The 26,778-nt window shown below is 36.3% G+C and overlaps 1 protein-coding gene across 1 annotated transcript in view; it reads right to left on the reverse strand.

The window, feature by feature from the left end:
- LOC145303514 (sodium/glucose cotransporter 4-like) overlaps positions 1–26,778 on the reverse strand; it is an 86,158-nt gene that overhangs the window by 53,020 nt on the left and 6,360 nt on the right. The window contains exons 3-5 of the mRNA XM_080144950.1: positions 23,354–23,458; positions 8,400–8,459; positions 3,381–3,485 (exon numbers count right to left, since the gene is read on the reverse strand). Of these exons, the coding sequence (XP_080001076.1) occupies positions 3,381–3,485; positions 8,400–8,459; positions 23,354–23,458 (270 nt within the window). The remainder of the gene's footprint in view (positions 1–3,380; positions 3,486–8,399; positions 8,460–23,353; positions 23,459–26,778) is intronic.

The following is a 26,778-nucleotide window of genomic DNA, read 5'->3' on the forward strand; positions in this document are numbered from 1 at the left end:
TTTTATAGTTTTTTTTTTTTTCAATCATTCAAGTTATTTTAACTATAATATTTCTAGTTACCAGGTTTACTTCAAACATTTACCTTGCACTCTGTTTCTAAGCATGTGTATTTGTCAAAAATTTTATAAAAATGAATAGCAATATATATAGTTAGATATTATGAACTGCAGTAATTGTATTACCAGCTGTGTATATATATATAATATATACATGTATTTATACATGTATGTATGCATATATAAATATATGTATATGTTTATTTTTCAAACATTCAATGGCAGGCAGATACAAAGGTTTTATTGCACATTTAAAAAAAGCTGTCCCGCAAGTATTCACTGCGTGATACACCGTCAACACTTACTTGCAAATAAAATGAGTGCACGTCTGCATGATGCCCTTACTGTCGTAATACAAGTAGTTAATCATATTAAATCAAATTCTCTCAGAGACAGCCTTTTTCATGAATTATGTAAGCAAAATAGAGAAGAGTTCGAGCGGCTTGTATTACATACAGAGGTGAGATGGCTATCAAAGGGGAATTGTCTTCAGCGTTTCATTGCATTTGGGATTCTATTGTTTCCTTTCTTGCTAACACACAACTTGGAGAACAGTTGCTTGCAAATAAATGTGATGTGTTTTTCTTATCAGATATATTTGAAAAACTGGATTCACTAATAAACAGCTCCAAGGAAAAGATTCTGATCTGATATCTAGTAAAAGTGCTACTGCTGCTTTTCTAAGGAAACTACAATTGTATATGTATAATATCAGGCGTCGTGCATTTGAATAGTTTCCTTGTTTGGCCTCTGTTAGCAACGATTTGCAAGATGAAGATCTTGCATTATATGCTGAATATATGGAAAATATGCATGCAGATATGCAAACTCGGTTTAGTGACCTACTCATGATGGTTATACCAACTTGGGTTTCAATTCTTTTCGAAGTTAATGTTGCTGATATAGACATATCTTTGCAAGAGCCTCTCATTGAATTACAAAGTGATGAAATTATGCGTGCAAAATTCAAAGATGGAAAGTACAATGTATGGAAGACAAATGATGTTGCTACAAAGTACCCTTTGCTCTGGGATAAAGCACAGCTCTACGTTATTGCTTTTCTAACATCTTATCTTGTTGAATCGGGATTTAGTTGTGTTTCTCAACTGTTATAAAAAGCTCGCAATAGACTTGACATTGTGAAAAGAGGAGACTTTTGACTATCATTAACATCGATGGAACCAGATATAACGAAACTCGCCGAGCAACATCAACCACATCTCACTGAATAAAAATGCCTATCCCTTTTTTTAAATTGCACATTTCACTTTAACTGTTTATCAAAAGTTTTAACCAGTGTATATAAATGCTGCAGTGAATTCAATTACCTGAAGAGCTCTGATCTCCATCGGCTTGACCATGGAAGAAACATTGTAATATTGTAATACAAGATATTGGTAAAGAATTATTATCACTCTAATTTCGATTATTATTATTACTTATTATCATTATTATCATAATTATAGTTGTTGTAGAATACTTTATTTGCATTAAATTAGTTTTCATTTAAAAATAAAGCTTAATAGTATAACATTTCCTTGATTAGTAAAACCTCAAAATTTATATTAGTGAAAAATAGAAGATTGTCTTATGACCAATAGTTAGGAAGGTCCAACAAGATAAAAAGAAGGGAAAAGGGATCCATGAGTAAAAAAAGGTTGAGAACCACTGGTCTAGTTAATGGGAGTGCTCCTACCTCCTGGGACAAGTTGAAAAAATTTGCTGTGAAGCTGCTAACTTTCATGGAGAGCTAGTCATGCTACAGTCGACTGGCTTGATAAACAGATAAATGACTATAATTAATTTCACACCGTAATACTTACAGTCAAAAGTGTTTTCTGTGTTTATTAACTGTATTTATTTTAATCTAGGTTTGAAATAATAATCCTTTGTTTTTGCTTAGTTTGTGAAAAATGGAGTTTTGTGTGTTTTCTTTGTTGTTTGAAAACGATTATTGTTATTTTTAGTACACATGGGTGTGACGTATTTCCAGGGGTGCCAGGTATTATGTTAAAAAAAATTTTGAGTGGTGATCTGACTCACCGCGACAGTTTATGCATTCTTCTGTTGCATGGCAACAATGCATTTTCTATGTTTAATCTTAATGCCTCATTTGTCTCATTTACTGTCTTTACAGTTTATTGTAGACAAGCTATTAATAAATGAAATCACTTTGTCTTTCACGACTGTTTTAACCATTTAGTTACTTTTCGACACGTGCCTGCATTGTTAATCAATTTTAGTAGTGCACTAAATGTGACAAGGATGAATTCAATTTATCTACTCAAGCGTTGTTGAATTTGATGAAATAAAAAATCAGATATTTATCATAATACATCCATTTAATAGATTCATTTAAGCCTTTCACGTATATCTGATAATTATATAAAAAATAATTTTGTAACTTGCTTCCAGGTCACTAGCATTTGTAGATATGTATCAGCTATGTTTCCTCGTTAGTATTACAAGCCCCTTTTTTTCTTTTTTCTTTTTTTTACGCAGAAGTCACCACTTATCAAGGCCCAGAGGCCACTCGAGAATAAGGGTTAATGAGTGTACAGTAGCCAATGGGACAATATTATAGTAATTATCAGTAGTGGAAATTTGGTAAATTGGATTATTTAAGGAGACGGCTCATCAAAAACTTGTTTACATTAGACTTGAAGTTAGCTGGAAAGCAGGCAAATGGAAGAGAGTTCCACAGGCGTGCAATTCTAAGAGAGAAGCTTTGTTCATGGAATCTACATTTAGGTTTAGGCACAGATAAAGAGTGGGGGAAATTATTGATAGTGGTTTCAGCTAGATGGGTGTTTTTCGTGAAAGTTTTATGAGGGGAACCGTATATTGGAGCTCAGACAAGCACTTGCCATAAAAATAACGATAAAGCAACGTCTGTTTTGTGGTAAAGAGGTTGCAGGGAAGAGAAGAGGGCATCCCTCACAAGGTTACAAAGTCTATTTTGAACTCTGCCAAGGGAGAATAAGGCCTTTCTAGCAGCTCCTGCACAGATGTGGCAACAGTACTCCATTCTTGGACGTACTTAGTTCCAACGTATAACATCACTGGATTAGAGCATGGTTTTATAACATAAATATTTCTGTCAAAAAGAAAAAAAAATGTTGGGTTGTCTGCCTTGAAACTAAACTCTCTAACTCAGACCCACCTCCGTCCAAGCAGCAGGATTTTCAAATGTAAGTATGTGTGTGTGTGTGTGTGTGTGTGTGTGTGTGTGTGTGTGTGTGTGTGTGTGTTGTTTTGTTTTTTTTGAATGATAATTAAAAGTAACTCCTCTGATCAGCAAAGAATGTTTTAAAACAAATTACCGATATTTTGGTGATGATATACAACACAATAGAGAGAAGTGAGAGGTAGAGACGAAGTCGTTTGCCACCATAACGTTTCTCCATGTATTCTGGGATCGTGTATACCTTAAAAAAAAAAAAGAAGACAAAAAAAGAAAGGAGAAACAATAATGTTCAAAAATTAAATTGATAAACAAATTTTCTATCCTTCATTTTGTCTCTATTACATTTTAGTTTAGTGATAATCTTGTAAGCTTTTCCTTGTCTGTTGGCGTTATGGAGGGGCTTACTTTTTAGCTAGCCTAAATATTTCAATGTTTGGAGCCCAGGAGACTGAATGCTGGTGGTGGGATCTCTTTTAGGCTTGATTCATTTGATAACTGACAAGTAATGAAAGTAGTTAAGTATCCTTCATAAACGGCGGGATCATAGTATTGTTCTGGTTAGCACTTTCTCAAACAGGAATAGATATTTGAGAGGCTTGTCCATCGTTACTCACTAAATTTCTGAGTATTTTCAAGTGCCATGCTGTACATGGATGTGTGTCCCTTGGGGAATTTCTGGCGTATTTGACTACCATGTTTGTCACTACCATGCTTTAAAATAAAGTTGCTATTCGATACCCACTTTTTCGAAAAATGAAATATTGAATTTCAAGTGAAACCAATAGTATCTACTGAATTGTTGTTACAGTAATGAACATATCCAAAAATTCTGAAAAACGATAAGGTAGAAAATTAATTATTAAAGAAATAGTTTTTGAAGACAATTAGCAAAAATTAAGTTTTGCTAAATTTGCCAAAAATTTTCAGTTTTCAGAAAATATTTACCACCTTTTGTTACAATTAAAACTCTCGGGGGGGGGGGGGGGTTGTTGTTTTTTTTTTTTGTTTTTGTTTTTTTTTTTTGCAAAACTCAATTTTTGCTAATTGTCTTTGAAAATTATTTTCATTAATAAAGGATTTTCTACTTTATCGTTTTTCGTAATTTTTGGATATGTTCATTACTGTGACATGACAATTCAGTAGATACCATTGGTTTCACTTGCAATTCAATATTTCAATTTTCGAAAATAATGAAGAAGAGCTGAAAACCTTGCTGTGAACAAAAGTAGCAAATATTAGGCGACGTTGTGAAAGTTTCCAGAAATTTACTACAAAATCAAGTAAAGATGAAGTTGAGCAGTTGAAGTCTCAATAAGAAAAACAAATTTATTTTGGGCTAAAAAGAAAAGACAAAACTGTTGCAATTGCCAGTTTCAAATCACATCACTGAAAAAATAAAACCATTTACAGATGATAAATATTAAAGAATGTTTACTGATAGTTTTTGTATTATTTAGATTAATCGGGCGATTGTTCTCATGTTTGAGTTTTATCCGCACAACGTTTCGGTCGATGTAACCTCCGACCTTCATCAGGTGTTATAGTCGCCATTTTTGGCAGGAAAAAAGGGGGCAGCTCTACACTTTAAGGCTTCGAATTTTGGATCAAGCTGGAAGTAAGTTTACATATATATAATATATATATATACAGATAATTTGATTACATATTATAAAGACAATTTGATTATCAGGGAACCTAAGAGGGTATAACTTTTAACTTATTATAATTAAATTTTGAATTAAATCCATCAACTAATTGTAAGTTCTTTTTTCTTCCCACATATAAACAACTTCGATTTCCTTCCCTTTATCCCCCATTTTCCCGCTTTCTATCCTTCCCCTTTTTTCTTACTTTGTTTTCTCCTTTTTTTTCTTTGCTTCCTTTTTTTTTTTATCTCCAATCATAACATATCAGAAAATTAAAAACTACATCTAGTTAAAAAATGGATAAAGCGCAACTAACCATACTGAAACCATCAACCTCTTAGTTCCGTAAATATTATGTTTCTAAGAACTTACAATTTTAGTTGATGGATTTAATTAAAAATTTAATCATAAAAAAATTCAGAACTGTAAAAAAGTATTCATTTTAAATTTTCTCCAATGACGATCACGTAGTGCATTAAAGAAATGTCAGCAGATATTAAAAATCAAAATCAATGAGTTGCAATATTTTTTTCCGTTGCAGCTGATGAGATCACAGACTTAAGTGACACTGCACAACTTGTTGTCTTTGTGCGAGGAGTGACTTTTAATTTTCATATTTTTGAAGAGTTTATTCAGTTAATTCCAATGAAGGGAACCATGATCGGTATAACATTTTTAAAGCTTTGTTAAAAATGATGACAGAAATGAAATTTGATTTCTGGAAGCTTATTGGAATTACAAATGATGGTGTTCCAACAATGAAAAAGAAAAAAGGGTTCTGTTACTTGAGGAACGCATAGAAAGCATTGGAATTACTCAAAAACTTGTAAAAAGGAATTCATTGTATTATCCATCAAGAGACATTGTGCGTCCAGTCCTTGAAATTTAAAAACGTTGCGGGTGTTGTCGTGATTCTTTCTCGTGGATTGAATCATCGACAATTCAAACAATATTTGTCTGAGACTCACGCAAAATATGGTGGCTTTGCTTATTCCTGTGATGTACGCTAGCTTAGCTGAGGATCGATGTAAAAAATGAGTACTTGCCTTACATAAAGAGGTGACAAAATTTCCCGAAAGTGAACGTGTGAATTGTTCACATTTTCGAGATCCTGATTGGCTTGCAACTTTAGCGTTCATTGTGGATATAGTGACTCATTTGAATCATTTTAAATTTATCGGTTCAAGGTAAAACTCATAAAGAGGTGATGATAGTTCTCGAAAGCTTATAAATAAGATGCATAATTATATTGTTGCTTTTGAAAAAAAAACAAAAAAACTTGAATTGTAGGAGCATCTCTTTAGAAAAAACATTTTGCTCATTTCCCATCATTCCAAGTAAGAAAACCACATGATTCAGAGCTATTTGTGAATGTAATTCAGTATTTGTGAAACATATTTGTATCACGTTTTGCTGACTTTCGTCTGCATAAAAATGGTTTCAAATTGTTTGCTACACCATTTGATGTGGATGTGGGGACAGTATCGCGATGTTTTATTTATTTATTTTTTTTTTAATGGAATTGAAAGAAATGCAGTGTGACAATCTATTAAGATCAAAATTTAATTCCAAAGACATTTCATTAATTGATTTTTACGCAAAATATATTTTGGCATCTTTGTCTGGAAGTAACTAAAAACGATTTGAGAACAAAATTGACCGATAACCAGCATCAAGTTTGAAACCAAACAGTGAGACAATCTCAACAAAATCACTAAGCTTCTCACTAATTCTTTGGTTGTTGGTGATGACACTGCTGCGATGTATTTATAAGCAAATGATTCTAATAATGTTTTCAAGTTAATAACTAATATTTTTGATTACTATATTCATATGTTGTTTTATAAATTATTTTTTATGCATATAATGTGATCAAATGTGAATATGCATATCTGTCAACACTTCTCTATTTAACTATATTGTCGACCTTGAAATGAAATTTGTTATATGTCAATTTCCATTGAATAGTTACACATCTCAGTACAGTAAAAAATATTAGACTATCCACCAGTTATCATTCATGAGGCTTATTTTATCAAGTCGCATTGCCTATGTTTAATGTCAAATAATGAAAATGTATTTGTTATAACACTTGGTTACATTAAAAGATAACAAAAGCGAAAGGAAGGACAAAGTGAAAGGGGTCAGGGAGAGACTGACATGCGAAGTAGTAGAGATCAAAGGTCAGTTAAACATACGAGCATTATACATACATGTATGTATGGGTATATGTTTCGTTTTTGTTTGCGTGTGTGGTTCGCTTGTACAAGTTTCAATAACAGTTTCAAACATACACGTCATAATTTCATCCATTTAACTTCGGGTTATTCTTTTTCACTTTGAAGTATTCTGACATTCCTTGAGGAAAACTAATTTTTGTTAGGTCTTTTTTTTTTTTAACTTTAGATTTTATTTTGTTTTTCTGATTTCTCACTGTTTATTTTCATTATGGTTTTAAATATTTAGGTTGACAAATGTCTGCATATGTAATTTTCCTTGATTTTTCATTAATGGCCTTTGTCCGACTCTCGACCCTGATCCGGTCCACAAAGTCAAACAACTTGCTGACCCCTGTAATAAAGCAACATAAAGCTGGTAGATCGAAGCAGATTGGAAGAATAAGAAACTGTAGCAGTTACCATAGCAAACTATTTTCTCTTGTGGATTAATACCTCTTTGCGGCCATGCACTGACCAGTCAGCTGCTAGGGCGCATTAATCCTATATGCCCCTTAAAGAACTAATTACTCCTGTCAGGAACTAGTCAGTAGCCAGCAGAGGAGTTCAGACCACCAAACAAGACAGACCGCTCTCTTCTCTGTCCACTGAATCCTCCTAGGCTGTGACTGCTTCACTAAAGACCTCCACTGGACAACCTGAGGACACTTCAAGATTCTGCCTCCTGACACGAGAACATCCTAGAACTTTCTATTCCTTTTCTTTCTTTCAACTCAGAATCAGTCCTTTTTCTTTCGAAACAAACTCTTTCATTGTTTTGTTCAAAATAGAGGTTTTGGTTAATTACTCTGTGCTTTTGTGTTGCAAATTAATCTTTTATTAGAGGTTTTGTGCACTTATGCATAAAACTTACCTAAAATTCGTTATAATACGTAACCAAAACAGACAAACAAATGAGAACAAAAAGAAAACTTACTTATTCTAAGTGATATAGTTAACAAACAGTATAATAGCAGAAGTCTGTTAAAGAAGTACACGTCATGATTCTGAGTCCATAACTGCTACAGATCACTACGCATTAATGTGTTAAATGCAAGTATATTTTTAACAGTGTAAATGTTGTAGCTTTGCAGGACGGTAATAATCAAGACGAACACATTGATATAATTAACAAAAAGGTATATTAGCAATTAATTGGTGTATAAAAAAGAAGTGCAAATACGGTTATAAAAAGGCGTGATGGAATCGCTGAAAAAGATGAAGAAGAACCACCCCCCTTATTTCCTTTTAAATAAATAAAATTATTCTATGAAAGATAAAATGATACTTTACCCCACAAGCCACGAAGACGGGTATAAATATCCAACCAAGAGTTAAAATGAAAGGAATTGCCTGTGGAAATAGAATGAACATGAAATTTTTTTTACATTTGTGTTTGCAAACATCACCAATAAAAACCTAGAATTTAAATTAAAAAATGGATAAATGGTACAGCATTTGAATCAGTAGGTTTTTTCATCTCAATCTTAGAAAAAAATCGATGAGGTAACTTTGGGATTATGTTCTATATATGTAAATAATTTTAAAAAAAAAAAAGGTTAATTTTCCAATGAAGGACTAAAAAAATGATTTTTTTAATTATCATTTTTTATATAGTTTTTAAAGGTTAGAAATCATCCAAGACACCAGACTACCCGTGACCCGTTTGGTCAGTATATGTTATCGCTAGCTATGTAATAGAAAGTATACAGAATTAATGTATAAACGCGCAAAAACTGAATGTTCACACACACGATACTCTAACATGATGGGAAATGAAAAAATAAAAGCGAAAATTATTATATATTCATCAAGGTTTCGTTTTTGTTTCAAGACTTTTTTAATTTGATTGATTTGAAAAAAATAGAATACAAGTACAATATTCGAAATTTGGTTTGCAATGAGAAAAGGGTGTTTTTTTTTTTTTGTTTTTGGTTTGTTTGTTTTTTCGCACAGAATATAACCGTTTAAATTCAAAATAGGCTACGCATTTATGACATGAAATGAGAGATTTTTTTTTTTTTTTTCAAATAACACATAGTTGTTAGAATTCCAATATGTTGTACGTTTTTTTGTTTTTTTCTCCAGTTTCCAAATATTGTTGAATGTTGGTTTTTGGAGCATATTTACAAAATATTAATTCTATCATAAATTGTGTATTATACTGAATTATAATTTAATTTATAAAATTCACTATATCTGTCTGTCTCCATTTTTTAAATCTGCATCTCTTCAGAGACGCAAGGTTGCAGATCGAAACAAGGTAGGTCAAATGATTGCATTCTTTGTGGATCTTTGTTTTATACAAGCGTTAAAAATAATTGCTATGGGATCAAAATTGAAAACATTGGAAATTGGCAGTCGTAAGTGGACTTAGAGTGTTATTGTACGCATGCCCAAATATAAACGCTTATGCATTAAAGTCGGTTCATTTGTAACTATTTCTTATCCATCTGACGATAGCTCAAACGGTAACGACTAAGTCTGAAATGCTATATGTTTTGGCTTTGGATTCTAGCTGATAAGATAAAAGTCATTATTTACTTTTGAAAATACTACTATGTATTGGGTACAATATAATAATGGGTACAATGTAATAATCAATAGATCATTAGCTCTATAATGATAAATACAGTAATCTGTAATCTGTAATAATTAAAATCTCATATTTAAGTATATTTTACAACCGGGCAACTATGGGCAGCCAGCTAATTTATGACGAACCATCATAAAGCTGTTTCATTTAATGATTTAACCAGCAAATTAAGCTCTACTATAATAATAATTTGCTCATTTCTTCCTTTTTTTTTTTTTAAATTGTCTTTGAAGTATTCTGTCGAGCAATGAATTTAATTGTACATTTCAAATTTACAGTTTTAATTTCTTTTCTTCCCTTCATATATATATATATATATATATATATATATATATATATATATATATTACAAGGTAGTCACCACCTATCAAGGCCCGGAAGCCACTCGGGATAAGGGTTATTGTGTGTACAGTACGTTAGTGTTGGAGATTTGATAAAGTGTCTTACTTAAGGAAGTGATTCATCAGGAATTTGTTCACATTGGACTTGAAGATATCCAGGTTGTAGTCAGGTGGAAAATAGGCAACCGGCACAGAGTTCCACAGGCGTGCAGTTCTAAGAAAGAAGCTTTGCTCATGGAATCTACGTTTTGATTTAGGCACAGATAAAGAGTGGGGAAAATTTTTGACAGTGGTTTCAGCTAGGTGGGTGTTTTTCATGAAAGATTGGCGAGGGGGACCAGAGATTGGAGTTCAGACGAGCACCTGCCATTGAAATAACGTTAAAACAAAGATAGGCTTGCAACGTCTCTTCTGTGGGAGAGAGGTTGCAGGGAAGAGAAAAGGGCATCCCCACTAAGCCACGAAGTCTATTTTGTACTCTGTCAAGGCAGGATAGGCTGTTTTTAGCAGCTCCTGCCCAGATATGGCAGCAGTACTCCATCCTTGGATGTACTTGTCTTTTATATAGAAAGAGAATTGCATCAGTAGTGAGACATCTTCTGGAACGGTAGAAGGATCCCACCATCTTTCCAGCGACCTTGGCAACAGACTTGATGTATGTGTTCCATTTCAGATCAGGAGTGAAGGTCAAGCCCAGAAGCTTATCAAAACATGGAGCTTCCCCTAGACGAGACCCACCCATATCAATTGATACCAGATGGGGATCAGAGCGTTGATGATGTAAAGATAGGAGCTTGGTTTTAGATGCATTAAAAGTAACCAGCCACCTCCTCGCCTACTATACCACGCGCTCAAGATCAGAGGAGAGAGAATCTGAGAGAACTTTGTCATTTACGGCCTTTGATGCGTTGTCATAGATGGTCGTATCATCAGCATAGATGTCAATGAATGATTTAAGTATGTGTTTTGGGAGATCATTGATGTATATCAGGAAGAGAGTTGGGCCTAGGATGAACTCTTGAGGGACTCCAGCATTAATATTGATGGCCTCTGATTTCTGCCCATCAACCACTACTCTTATGAGCCTATCGGAGAGAAATGATTTAATGATAGAGAAAACATTTCCAGTTATACTGTAGCTGGAAATCTTGTGAAGTAGGCCCTTATGCCATACCTTATCGAAGGCCTTGGATATGTCAAGAGCAATTGCCCTAGAGAGGAAGACTTTGTCAAGAGATTCACTAGTCCTATGAGATATAACAGTTAGCACATATGCGGTAGATCTAGCAGAACGGAAACCATATTGCATGCCACTAAGAAGGTTATTTCTGCTGAGATGGTTGACTACTTCTCTATTTAATATGGATTCCAGCAGCTTACTCGTGACACACAGGAGACTTATTGGTTTGTACTGAGAGGGAGAGGACTTATCACTTGATTTCTTAAATACAGTGCATACTGATGAGGTTTTCCAGGGTGTTGGAAAGCACTTTTCTTTAAGGCAACGCTTAAAGAGTTTTATAAGTATGGGAGCAAGTTCTAGTTGAAGCTTTTTCATCACAATGATTGGAATGCCGTCAGGGCCAGTTGCTTTACTGAAATCAAGGTTCTTGATTAGCTTGGCGACATCACACACAGATATTTGTATGTTGCAGAGCATGTTGTCCCATATAGGAGGAAATACGGGGAGTTGATGGCCTTCGTCGCATAGGGTAGAATTAGCTGCAAAGTTCTTGGCAAATAGTTTGGCCTTGTCTGATGCTGACGAGATAACATTAGGTCCATTGATGATGGTTGGGATAGAACACACGTTTCTGTTCAGGATCCTGTTTGCTATTTGCAAAACTGGTGGGAACCAAGCCACTGCTCAGCTACTTTGGATTTAACGGACTGAGCATATAGCTCTCTTGCATTTTTTATTACTCTTTTGTATTGGTTGTTGGCAGTCCTGAAGGCAGCTTTAGTCTCAGTGCATCTATTACGTTGGTAGCTATGAAAAAAGTGATTTCTGTGCGTGATGGCAGCAGCACATTCAGGGGAGAACCATGGCTGGCTGTTATGTTTTTGTTGTAATTTTTTGGATGGTATGAATCGGTCTATGCATACAATTAGCCATTCAGTCAGGTCTGATACTATGGAGGACACATCTTTTTAAACATTGAATGCAGTGGTAGATCGGATATAAGTGTACGGAAGCTATCCCAGTCAGCGGTAGAGTATCAATATACAGTACGGTGGAGAGGTACATCTCTAGACTTATTGCATTTCGTTTTTATCTTAACTGATACAACCGCATGGTCGGAGGATCCCAGAGGAGACAGAACAGAACTTGAACATAAGGTCTAGAAGGCTAGCATACTAACCGGAAGTATCGGGCACTCGGGTGGGTTCGTGGACAATCTGGGTGAGGTCATAGGCAATGGCAAAATCATGACAGAACCTCCCCTCATTATCTGTCTTGTTAGAGTGGGTCAGCCATTCCGCATTGTGGACATTGAAATCACCACAAATGTGGATGTTAGCTGAAGGGTGAGCAGACCACTTATATATATATATATATATATATATATATAAAACATAAACACACACATATATATATAACATAAACACACATATATATATAACAGAAACACTTATATATATATATATATATATATATATATATATATATATATAACAGAAACACTTTATATATATATATGTGTGTGTGTGTGTATAAACACTTGTATATATATATGTGTGTATATATACATATATATATAACATAAACACTGGTGTGTATATATATATATATATATATATATATATAAAGTGTGTATGTTATATATTAATATATATTATATATATTATCAGAATACACACACACACACACACACACACATATATATATATATATATATATATATATATATATATATATATATATATCCTCAGTGTATTCATACCCCCATTAAAATTGTGGGGTCTGCGTACGCGCCTGGTCCACAAAGTATGGAAATAACAAATTTTAAAATTTTAAAAAGACGTTTACAAGGGTTTTTGATATAGATGTACATGATAATACTTTGATAAGTATGTTTTAACTTAAATAGGGATGGTATAATAAAATTGTGAGGTCTGCGTTTGCGCCTGGCCTCCATAGAATGGAAATAGGCACAAATTTTAATAAAGACTTTTCATATCTATCTGTGTAAGTATACTTTGATAATTATGTTTCAGTTTGAAGAAATATGGTATGATAAAATTATGGGGGTGTTCGTTCGTGCCTGACCTCCAAAGAATGGAAATATGTTACAAAGTTTAACAAGGTTTTTTAATATAGATCCACAGAATATTGTGATAAGTGTTTCAGTGTGAACAGGTATGGTATAATAAATTATGGGTTTTATCTATTTTATTTTTACTTTCATCATATTTTGCTTTGATTTTGATACCCCCAAATTCGAAGCTATCTCTTTACAACCCTTCCTTTTCATAACCTATCATCTATATATCTATATATATAAAAGGCAAAATGTGTGTGGCCATTTCGTGTATGTCTTCAAAAGGCTTTTCGAGCACACGCTCCCGGGTTCGTTACTATCGCTTACAACTGTTTATATAGGTCCTATATCATAATATGTAGGATTTGGGAACGCGGGTCGTCTCTAGATTTATTTACGTCGATTTTTATGAGATTCGCGCTATTTCGCTTTGTGCCCGGTTCGTCCTGCATTATAGTATAAATACAGTGAAAACCGTTTTGTTCTCGGCTTTCACTCTGCTTTCCACCCCTTCCCACCATCATCTGGTGAAAGTGAAAACTAAAAATAATGATCCCGCGATGACCTCATTTAGCGTCGTCCTGTCAATGAAACCTCTTTTAGCTTTATAAGCTTTAACTTAACACTTTAATCAATTACTCTCACTCGACGAGACTGTTAAGTATTGGCATTGGTTTCCACCTCCACGTCAAAGCTTCCGAGTTCAATCCCTCCTCCCACCAAACGTTTTTTTTTATTACTTTGCTTATTCTTTATTTCCCCCTCCCCCATACACAGGTTTATTTCTGCCATTTTTTTCCGTTTTGGTTTTGGATTTTTTTTTACATCGTCTTTTTTATAATATTTAAGCAGGATTATTAATTACCTCCCTCCATACACACACCTACAAACACCCGGGCAACGCCGGGTACCCCCCCCCACTAGTCTATATATATAAAAGGCAAAATGTGTGTGACCATTTCGTGTATGTCTTCAAAAGGCTTTTCGAGCACACGCTCCCGGGTTCGTTACTATCGCTTACAACTGTTTATATGGGTCCTATATCATAATATGTAGGATTTGGGAACACGGGTCGTCTCTAGATTTATTTACGTTGACTTTTATGAAATTCGCGCTATTTCGCTTTGTGTCCGGTTCGTCCTGCATTTAAGTATAAATACAGTGAAAAACGTTGGATTCTCGGCTTTTGCTCTGCTTTCCCCCCTTCCCACCATCATCTGGGGTGAAGTGAAAACTACAAATAACGATCGCGCGATGACGTCATTCAGCGTCGTCCTGTCAATGAAACCTCTTTTAGCTTTATAAGCTTTAACTTAACACGCTAATCAATTATTCTCACTCGTGGGCGAGACCGTTAAGTAGTTGGCATTGGTTTCCACCTCCACGTCAAAGCTTCCGGGTTCAATCCCTCCTCCCGACCAAACGTTTTTTTTTATTACTTCGCTTATTCTTTATTCACCCCCCCCCCATACACAGGTTTATTTATGCCATTTTTTTTCCGTTTTGGTTTTGGATTTTCTTTTTACATCGTCTTTTTTATAATATTTAAGCAGGATTATTAATTACCCCCCCTCCATACACACACCTACAAACACCCGGACAACACCGGATCCCCCGCTAGTCTATATATATAAAAGGCAAAATGTGTGTGACCATTTCGTGTATGTCTTCAAAAGGCTTTTCTCGCACACAGTTCCGATGTCGTTACGATGGCTTACAACTGTTTATATGGGTCCTAAATAATAATATGTACAATTTGGGAAAGTGCGTCGCATCTAGATTTATTTACGTCGACTTTTACAAAATTATTGCTATTTTGGCTTCTCGCATGTTGATGAGGCTTTTTCGTATAAAAAGTGAAACTAATTTAAAGTTAACAACGAACAATGTTCTTGGCATTGCGCTGGAAATGTCCAGAAGCAATCAGCTTTGATCAATGTTGTACATCAGACAATTGTTATTCAATCTGGACAATTGGGAGCTGGTTCCCCTCCCCCAACATCTGTTGGGAGAAAAAAACAAAAACAGTCATACTTGGGTAAACAACTGCGTGACTTCTATTTGACCTTCTTAATTAGTCACTATTTGACCTTCTTAATTAGTCACTGTTTTTGTTTTTTTCCCCCCAACAGATGTTGGGGGGGAAAAAACAAAAACAGTGACTTCTATTTGACCTTCTTAATTAGGTCAAATGGAAGCAGCAGAGTTAACTTTTATTGCGCATGCCTGTTTTTATAGTTCAGTAAATAAATTCAAACCTGGGTATGTTGTATGTATGTCGCGGTGGCCTAATGGGTAACGTTGCCCGGTTTTGTTTTTTTTCACACATTAATTTCAAACTCAAGGGTACGGGTTCGATTCTCATACTTACCTACCAAAACATTTTTTTAAATTTAACCCCCTCCCCCCCCCCCCGGAGTTTTGATTTACCTCAAGACACCCGGGCATCGCCGGGTACCCCCCGCTAGTCTATATATATAAAAGCGAAAAGGTATGTATGTGTGTATGTATGTATGTACGCTTTTCCTCGATGTCCACAAAAGGCTTCTTTCAGAGAAGCGCTCGCTCGGTTCACAACTTCTTAAAACTTTTTATATCATCTATAAATTGTAATATCTCACACTTAACCATGGAGCTCGCCTGTCTATTTAATTTTATTGACTTTCAAACGTTAATTATTCCACATTTCCCGCATCGGCACGCGTTACATTCGGTTTTCGGTATAAACAAAAAGCGAAACTCGGCTCTAATAACCACCCCGCCTTGCGCGGCACGGGCGACAAGATCAAAGTGCTGTAACTGTTCCGGCAGATGCTGCAAGCAAAGACTAGCTATGACTAGCAAAGACCATATGTGGGGGTAACCCCACATATCTGACCTTGGTCACTGAAGGGGCAACCCTTCATACCAACAGTTTCTAATCCAGCTCCCATTTCCCACCTCTCGGGAGCTGGTCCCCCCCTTTCCCTCCCCCCTCCCCCCTCCCCCTATCTCCACATTAAAAAACGGCCTTGTGCTTAATTTGCTCAGTGGGGAAGCAAATAAATCCAACAGGCCGAAAGGCCCCCCCCACTTCGGCTGCACGAGGGACAAGATCAAAGTGTAGTATCTGTTCCGACAGATGCTGCAAGCTATGATTAGCAAAGACGATATGTGGGGGTAACCCCACATATCTGACCTTGGTCACTGAAGAGGCAACCCTTCATACCAACAGTTTCTAATCCAGCTCCCATTTCCCACCTCTCGGGAGCTGGTCCCCCCCTTTCCCTCCCCCTATCTCCACATTAAAAAAGGGCCTTGTGCCTAATTTGCTCAGTGGGGAAGCAAATAAACCCAACAGGCCGAAAGGCCCCTCCCCCCCACTTCGACGGCACGGGGGACAAGATCAAAGTAAAGTATCTGTTCCGGCAGATGCTGCAACTAAAGACTAGCTATTACTAGCAAAGACCATATATGGGGGTAAGCCTACATATCTGAACTTGGTCAATGTAGAGATCACCCTATAGACCACAGTTACTATCCAGCTCCCATTTCCCACCTCTCGAGAGCTGGATCCCCCTTTCCCTCCCCCCCTCTCTCTCTCTCCACATTAAAAAACGGCCTTGTGCCTAATTTGCTCAGTGGGGAAGCAAATAAATCCAACAGGCCAAAAGCCAGCACTCCCCCCCCCCCGCTTCGGCGGCACGGGGGGCAAGATCAAAGTGTAGTATCTGTTCCGACATATGCTGCAAGCTATGACTAGCAAAGACCATATGTGGGGGTAACCCCACATATCTGACCTTGGTCACTGAGGGGACAACCCTTCATACCAACAGTTACTATCGAGCTCCAATTTCCCACCTCTCGGGAGCTGGTCCCTCCTTTCCCTCCCCCTCCACCTATCTCCACATTAAAAAACGGCCTTGTGCCTAATTTGCTCAGTGGGGAAGCAAATAAATCCAACAGGCTCAGAGCCAGTGAACGTTTGTCGACTTAGTCATATCAGGCGGGGGAGTGGGTTTTTAAAAACAAATAAACCGATTTATTGACCTCATTAAAAACTGTCCCGCACAAAATGCTGACTACTGAATACCTATCGCCATCACGTCAATCAAAAACGAGCACCTGTTTTTTTTTTCACACTTTACTATTTTCCAACTGCGCGTCATCAAGGCTATGTTTTTTTTTTCACGGGCACCTGTTTTTTTTCACACACACCTACAAACACCCAGGTAACGCCGGGTACCCATCGCTAGTTTATAAATATAAAAGCGAAAATGTATGTATGTATGTGTGTGTGTTCGCTTTTTCTGTGTGTCTACAAAAGGCTTCTTTCAGAGAAGCGGTCGGTCGGTTCACAACTTTTTAAAACTTTTTATATCACATATAAATGGTAATATCTCACAGTTAACAACGAAGCTCGCCTGTCTATTTAATTTGCTCGATTTCGGGAAGATAAATATTCAATATTTGTCGCTCGCCGCATGTGGGTTAGTCTTTTTTCTATAACATCTTGGGGGTGGAAAAAAAAAAAAAAAAAAAAAAAAAGCGTTCAGCAGTTAATGAATATCATCCCACAGTCAAACTCATTAAATAAATTCAAACGTGTTTCCATTAGCATCTCGCGGTGGGGCAATGGTTAACATCGCACTTTTTTTTTTTTTTTTTTTTTTTTTCACACTTTAATTTACAACTTTGCCTCAACGGTTCGGGTTCGATCCTCATACTTACTTTTTTTTTACCCCCCCCCCAAACACCCGGGAAACGCTGGGTACCCCTCTTGGGAAAATAAAAATAAAAAAAGCGTTCCCGCAGTAAATGAAATACTATCCCGCGGTTAATCTTGACCTCATTAAGTCATTAAAACGTGCACCTGCCAAATCGAAGTAATTAAATAAATTCAAACGTATTTCCGCTAGCATCTCGCAGTGGCCCAATGGTTAAAACCATTGCATTCTTTTTTTTTTTTCACACTTTAATTTACAACTTTACCTCAACGGTTCGGGTTCGATCCTCATACTTACCTACCAAAACATTTTTTTTATTTTACGCCCCCCCCCCCCGGAGTTTTCACACACACCTCCAAACACCCGGGAAACGCCGGGTACCCCTCGCTAGTACTTTCATAAATCAGAGTCCATTTTCTGTAGGCTGTTTTTGAACCCAGTCAACGACGGGTACTTTTGCTAGTATATATATATAAGTTAAAACAGCTAACAAGCGATTATATACATATCTGCATGGTAAGCTGTTTATTCCAAACAACAATGTCTTCTATTTTTTTGCTAAGAATAATTTTTTTTAAACTGCTTTTACGAATATATTTTTCTTCTTAAGTACTAAAATATTCACTTCACTTCATTACACACACACACACACACACACACACACACACACACACACACACACACACACACACACACACACACACACATTCACTATTCTTATCTGATCCTTAAAAGTATATTTACTACTTTTTATTTTGTCTCTTATAACATACATTTTCCCTTTTGTTTATTTCTCTCGTGTTTCAGTGGCAATGTCTGTTCACTTTCGGACATTTGATTTTTGGTCTGTTTCTAATAAATATATAATTTTAAGAAGCTACTGCTGTTTTAGGACAGCTAGCCTCAGCAACAGGCTAAAAACTACCTGTCTCCTAAAGGAAGCAACCTAACTGCTCGTTGAAATGACTATATCCTCAAAGCTATTGAAGGCTTCATAGAAGAGGTGAGACGACTGAGCAAGTAAGAGCCGCAGTCACACATGTGCCGACTTCAGACTTCTTCCTTATCTCCATGACGTCATTGTCGCCAGTTGAACAGGCGAAAACTGTTTTTTCACCATAGTTGCTTTGACGAAGAAGCATGGAAATGCAAAATGCTCTGTTCCTTTTTGAACAAGAGAAACTAAGATCTGAAGAGTTCAGCACGGCAGGCTCCCCACAGGATATACAGAACAACCATACCTATTTTTTTACCGACTCCCGATCCCAAACACATTGTTTAATCGATACAGTAGCAGCTTACAGTATTTGGCCACTGAAACATCTTACAGAGAAGCTGCCAATGTTGCCCATCACACTACAAGCAGTAAATCACTCCTCTATTCCTATATATACTGTCAAATGTTTCATTTTCTAGACTTGGAATTATGTAGACTTTATGTAGGTCTTTACTATAGCTGATTTACCCAATCCCATTCTAGGTGCAGACTTTCTGCACCGCTTCAACCTGATAGTAGATATGTGCAGACATCGGCTGATAGATGCTAATACAGAACTTTCCATCTCGGGTTTGAAATCAAAAGCCTCATCTGTCAGCCTGGTATTTTCCATTGCCATTACTGACAACCTGTACCAGACTTTACTACACCCCTACCCGGAGTTAACTAACCTGGATTTTGTTGTGACCAAACTCATTCACATTGAAACCAACTTTGTTTTCATGCCCTCACAGTCTCCTTGCAGATAAACTAAAAACAGCAAAGGCAGGATGCAATCATATGCTGCAGCTGGGAATCATATGGGCTTCCCCTTTGCATATAGTTTTGAAGCATTCTGGAGATTGGCATCCAACTAGGGACTAACAACGACTGAATGCCATGATAATACCTGATGATTATCAAATCTCCCATATACAGGACTTTGCTTACTCTCTGCATGGTTCTAAGACCTTTCCTAAACTAGATTTATCATCAGATACCAGTGAATCTGGTCAACATACCTAAGACTGTAGTAACAACTCCATTTGGAACGTTTGAATTTTTAACTATGCCCTTCAGTTTGCAAAATGCGGCTAGTAGCTATCACCTTTCAACGCTTCCTGGATGAAGTAGCGCGTGATTTGGACTTTGTCTATAACTACATAAACAACATTCTTGTGGCAAATGCCTCACCTAAGGAACATGTCTCTCACCTCCGCCTACTGTTCACATAGTTCCAGCAATACCAGGTGAGGATTAACCCTGGTAAATGTGTTTTTGGTGCTTTTTCATTAGTTTTCTTGGGCCACATTATCAGCCCTGAAAATATATTTCCCTTACTTGAAAAGGTGAAGGCTCTACAAGGCTTTCAACCACCCACTTCATTTCGCCAACAAAGGCACTTCTTTGGCCTGTTGAATTACTACAGATGCTTTATCCCACACTGTGTGGATCTCCTAGCTCCTCTTTCTGGCCTGTTATTTAACAGGAAGAAGAAAAATGAGCAGATTTCACTGAAAGCTTTTAACAAGGTGAAGCAGAAACAGCAACAGCATTACTCGCACATTCTGTACTAGATGCCCAGTTGTCACTATTTGCTGATGCATCAGGCACAGATCTAGGTAGTGTTGCAACAGCAGTAACAATAACCAGGCTTTTGCATATTTTTCAAGACAGCTGAAACTGTCAGAACAACGTTACAGCACATTTGACCATGAACTCCTGCATTCACTCAAGGAGTATCTATTTGTGATCTACATCGATTACCATCGCTTTCTAAGTTGGATAGATATTCTCCCTGCGAAACTTTCCGCTTGGATTTCATTTCGCAGTTTACTAACAATATCCATCATATCTCAGGTGAACAGAATGCGTCGGCAGACACCTTGTCTCGCCTTTGTATTAATTCTTGGATATCGACTTACAACAGATGGCTTTAGACCAGCCACGTCTGCACACTTTGCATCTGTCATCATCTGAATTTGCAATTTGCAAATTCACATATCTGCTTGTGCCCACTTTGGACACGGAGATCGTCTGTGATACTTCAATAGATTCAGCTAGACCTTTTGTTCCGATGATTCATTCTACATAATCTGGCACTCCTCGGATGCAAAGTCACCGGGGAGGTGATTACAGCTAGATTTTTCTGGTCAAATATGAGGCGTGATATCACTGTCTGGGCACGTTCTTGTATGTCCTGCCAGAAATCAATGGTGCATAAGCATATCCATACATCCCTTGAAACATTTAGCATCCCAGATGCCTGCTTCAGCCATGTTCATATTGATCTGGTTGAACCATGACCGGTCAGTCAGGGAATTACTTATCTCCTGACCTACATAGACCATTTCACATGGTAGCCTGAAGCCATTACCCTGAATGACATTTTGCCTGAATTTGTAGTGTGAGCCCTTATTATCCAGTTACAGAGTCCCCATTTTTATATTAGGTTAGTAGCAGATTAGTATGATGAACAATGGACACATATGAACACTACGAAATATTTATTGAAACTCTGATATATAGTAGTCAACCAACATCTATTGTCTCTTACATGGTGGGAGGTTGCGGTATGAGGAATAGTATGAGTAATCGTGGTTAAAGGGAAATAACTCATGCATATCTAACATCTCCAGTTTTTTACTAAAAAATTAAAACCCTTTTTTTTCATTTATTAACTGTATTTGCTCATTGCTTATATCTAGCTGGAAATCTGATTGTTCTTCCTCCTTCGTGCGATTAATTATTATTCTGTTTTGTGTGTGCATTTCTGAGGCATGTTGTCTTTGACTATTTTCTCCGTTAAATATAATTTCATAGTCATCTTGTGTAGTTGTGATGACACGTGAAAGATTTCCTTTTGTCCTTAGAAGATGGCGTCTATTGCATCTTAGATACCTTCCTTATTCTTATTCTGTTCTTATTAAATACTAGCTTGGGTACCCAGCGTTTGGAGGTGTAAAAGAAAAAAAGTGGTAGTAAGCAGGCAGGCTAAAACTTGTGACGCGAAGGCAGAAAAGAAAGTGAAAGAAAATCTGACGTCTTACCCCTACTCCATGACATGACCGAAAGTGTAAAGCATTCAAATTAAACGTAGTCAATCAAAAAGATGACTTGCAGAAATGGCGTTGCTTTTAAACCTCCCACGAAGGTCATTTTTAATGTGGGGGGAAAACCAGCTCCCCCCAAAAAGGGGGCACTCTGGCAGTATCCAAATAAATAGTAATTGTCTCAGTATGAAGGGTTTTCCTTACATTGACCAAAGACCAATTACAGAATAGATACTATCTGGCCGAAAAGCCAGGCACCAGGCGTTTTCTATCAGTTAGTTTCGCTTTATTTATATGAAAAAGACAAATAAACACTTGAAACAATGACACGGAGGAAATTTTTTAAAACTCAATCAAAAAACCGATAGAGATGATGCTCGTTATCAAATCTGAGATATTACGATCTAGGAAGTATCAGAAAACTTCTCTCAGAATCTAACCGATGCATGAACCCCCCATACATAAAGCTTTTCACGGACATACGTAAACACGTGCACCCATTTTGTCTTTTATATGTTAGACTAGCGGGGGTGCCCGGCGTTGCTCGTGTGTTTGGAGGTGTAAAAGAAAATAAAAAGTTTTGGTAGGTAGACTTGAACCCGAAGCCTTGAGACGAAGGTGGAAAAGAAAGTATGAAAAAATCTGACATCTTACCGCTCAGCCATGATGGGACAGAAACTGATCAGCGTTTTAATTTAACGATTAAAAAGTTAAGTGACAGGTGCATAAATTGATTGAGGTCAAACATTACGCCTTAGGGGAAGTTAGCAGTTTTCCCAAGCTGTTGGGGAAAACCAGCTCCCCCATAAAAAGGGGAGTGTCCAACTGAATAGTAATTGTCTAAGATGACGAGTTTTGGCTGCATTGATCAAAGCTGATTGCTTTTCTGGACCTCCTGGCATGAATGCCAGATAGACGCCTTGGTTTGGTTTTAGTTTCGCTTATACAGAAAAGCCAAACAAAAACGCGAAGAGTAAAAAATATTGTGAAAATAGTCTGTAAAAGTCACCCAAATAAAAGATATTTTATGAATCGTAGATATTATAATCTAGGTAGCATATAAAAAGTTCCAAGAAACAGTGACCATACACAAAAAATGCACACACACACACACACACACTAACACACATTTTGCCTTTTATATATATAGATGAACAGGGTTGTTCCAATTTTTTGACTACCTTCCATTTCTTTTTGTAAATATCATTCTTTGAATGTGTGCATGTGTGTGCGTGTGTGTGTGTGTGCATGTGTGTGCGTGTGTGTGTGTGTGTGTGTGTGTGTGCGCGCGCGCTATTTATTTATTACTCACATGCCATTCAAAAATCATGCCTCCAATGCCAGAAGCCGCAGCTGAACCAGAAAGACCAACAAACAATGGCGCTCCAATGTTGCTTGCAAAAATTGATGCACCAATCTTAAAGAAAATGTAAAAAAAAAAAAAATGCATTAGCAAACATGATTCATAAAGAACTTTCTGCTTTTTGAATTATGTGCAAAGTTATCTCCCTTAGGCGAAAAGAAACTTTTGAAATCAGTACTACATATTAAGTACAATATAATATTCAATAGAGAATTGGCTCTCTAATAATAAATGCAAAATCTGCATGAATTAAAGTATATTTAATGGTATTTTATGACTTAGTAATGCTGAGCGCTCCCTGCTAGTCAAATAAGCCTTTTTTCTTTTTTCTTTTTTTTACATACGTACGTAGTCTGATCTTCATTCTTTTTATCCTTGTTCTATGTGTATATGGCCGTTATAAAAATGTATTCACACTTCGAATGACAATAAAACTTTTATTTATCAACATTGAGTGAAATGGAATAGATTCAACTATAGGAGGCAAATGCAACTGAAGAATTATGTTCACAATTTGTTTCAATTGATGATCATTAATGTCTAGACAACGCTGATAACAGTTAAAGTGTGAGTACATTTTTGAGACATCCTGTATTTATAACTCGGTTTAATTGAGTGGCCGTGACTCAACAGATCACGTATACACTTAATATTTAATATGTGTGTGTATGAGTTAATGAATTTTCAAATATATATACCAGCATTTCAGCCCGGCATTGCTCGGGTGTTTGGAGGTGTATACGTATACATAAATATATATGGAAACAATTGTGTTTACTGTAAACTATTTACGCAAATATTATGCAAGTATAAATCATGTAGAATATCTGCATGAATATAATTACACGTAATCTATATATATATATGTAAGTGAACGTGTCTGTCTGTGTGTCTGTGTGTGTACATTTTCCTACGCAATAACTCTGTCAATTTTTAGTCTATAGACTCGAAATTTGATATACAGAGTACCGAGATTTGGGGACATCTTTGGGATCGGTTTTTGACCAGGAATTTGGCTGTTAAGGGGTCAAAGTTCAACTATTTGACCTTTGAGAACTCTACCAAACTCCTCCGACAATTTTCGGTCTAAACAATTGATATTTTAGATATAGGTTCCTTGGACATGGATCTAACTTAATAACTTGATTTGAGCCCAAAACAATAAATTTTAAGGGGTCATAATACGGGTCAAGCTAATTGTTTAGACCGAAAATTGTCGGAGGAGTTTGGTAGAGTTCTCAAAGGTCAAATTGCTGAATTTTGACCCCTTAACAGCCAAATTCCTGGCCGAAAACGGATTACAAAGATTTTCTCAAATCTCAGTACCATGTATATGAAATTTCGAGTCTGTAGACTTAAAATTGACAGAGTTATTGCGTAGGGAAATGTACACAGACACACAGACACACAGACAGACACACGAACACACAGACAGACACACAGACACGTTCACTTTTAGAAATATATAGATATACTAGCATTTCAGCGTGGCGTTGCCTGGGTGTTTGGAGGTGTATGTTGAGCAAAAAAAAAAAATGCGGTCAATTTTTTAAATTTTGACTCCTATTATGACCCCTTAAAATTTATTGTTTTGGGGTCAAATCAAGTTATCAAGTAAGATCTATATATACAAACTATGAACCTGTCACCGTGCTTAATAATAATAATAATAATAATAATAATAATAATAATAATTATAATAATAATAATACCGAAAAACTTTGAAAAAAGAATGGGAGGGATTGGAATTAGGAGGATGGCTGAGGAGATACAATGAATAACAATAATTAAAATGGCTGAAATATTAAAGAAAATATGAGTTACCCGGACATATAGAAACTGCCACAAAAATGAAACACAAAGAAACACCACAAGGAATCCAGAAAACTGAAATAGTATAATTTTAAGTTATCCCTCCCCCCCCCCAAAAAAAAAGTGTTGGCATCAGCTGATACCATACCAAATAGTCGAAGAGGGTCAAGGAGGATGAAAAAAAACGAGAAGAGAAAGCACTAACCAGACTTCAATTGAATGAGTGCAGAGAGGACTGCCACCCAAATTCCAGCAAAAATAATGGTTGCTATTAACGAGAAATCAATGGTAAACGACTGTTGCGATAATGCAAATTCATTTGTAATAACAAATAAAGTTTATCGGAAGAGTTGGAGAGTACTGGGAATCTGGAGAGACTTTTATCAATCAGACTCCAGAGAACACCACAGGTTGTTCTCAAAGACAAATCTTTGATGGTCTGTACGAAAAATCCTAGTTAATAATAATAATGATAATAATAATAATAATAATAATAATAATAATAATAATAATTGCCCAACCAAGGAGAGATGGGGGCGCTTGGTGAACATGATACCTACAAATATCTAGGAGTTCTGGAAGCAGACACCATACAGAATTGAAAGAGAATGTTAGAAAAAAACAAGGAAACCAAACTATATTGCAAAAATATTGTTAAAGTAATAAATGCCTTGACAGTATCACTAATAAAATACTCTGGGCCTTGCATAGGCTGGACCATAGAGAGCTTAGGTATCTTGATCAGTAGACAAGGAAACTAATGAGCATGCACAGTGCTTTACACCCAAAAGATGGTACCGACTGACTCTATGCGAAAAGGCATGAAGGGGAAAGAAGACTAGTAAGTATAGAAGATACAGAAAGACTAATCACCACAGCAAGAGACAATGTCAAAATGAACAATGCAAGAGACAATGTCAAAATGAACAATGCAAGAGACAATGTCAAAATGAACAATGCAAGAGACAATGTCAAAATGAACAATGCAAGAGACAATGTCAAAATGAACAATGCAAGAGACAATGTCAAAATGAACAATGCAAGAGACAATGTCAAAATGAACAATGCAAGAGACAATGTCAAAATGAACAATGCAAGAGACAATGTCAAAATGAACAATGCAAGAGACAATGTCAAAATGAACAATGCAAGAGACAATGTCAAAATGAACAATGCAAGAGACAATGTCAAATGAACAATACAAGAGACAATGTCAAAATGAACAATACAAGAGACAATGTCAAAATGAACAATGCAAGAAACAGGGAAACCAGAAAAAAAAGACCAGAAAAAGTGGGAAGAGAAACAGCAACATAGATGATTTATAGGAATAGCAAGAGAAGAGAATCACAAGAACACCTGGACATGGCTAAAAAAAAGGACACTTGAACAGAGAAATGGAATTACTATTCACAGATGCACAGAACAATGTGATTAGAACTAACTACGCTGAACTAGATAAAACCAGGAAAAAGTAAGTGTAGATATTGTGTATAAAGAGGAAAAAAAAAACTACATAATAAGTGAATGCAACAATCTAGGAACAAGGATTACTGCATGCG

This window comes from Euprymna scolopes, chromosome 19, assembly GCF_053919585.1.
Source record: "Euprymna scolopes isolate OS-2025 chromosome 19, ASM5391958v1, whole genome shotgun sequence".
Taxonomy (NCBI): Eukaryota; Metazoa; Mollusca; class Cephalopoda; order Sepiida; family Sepiolidae; genus Euprymna; species Euprymna scolopes.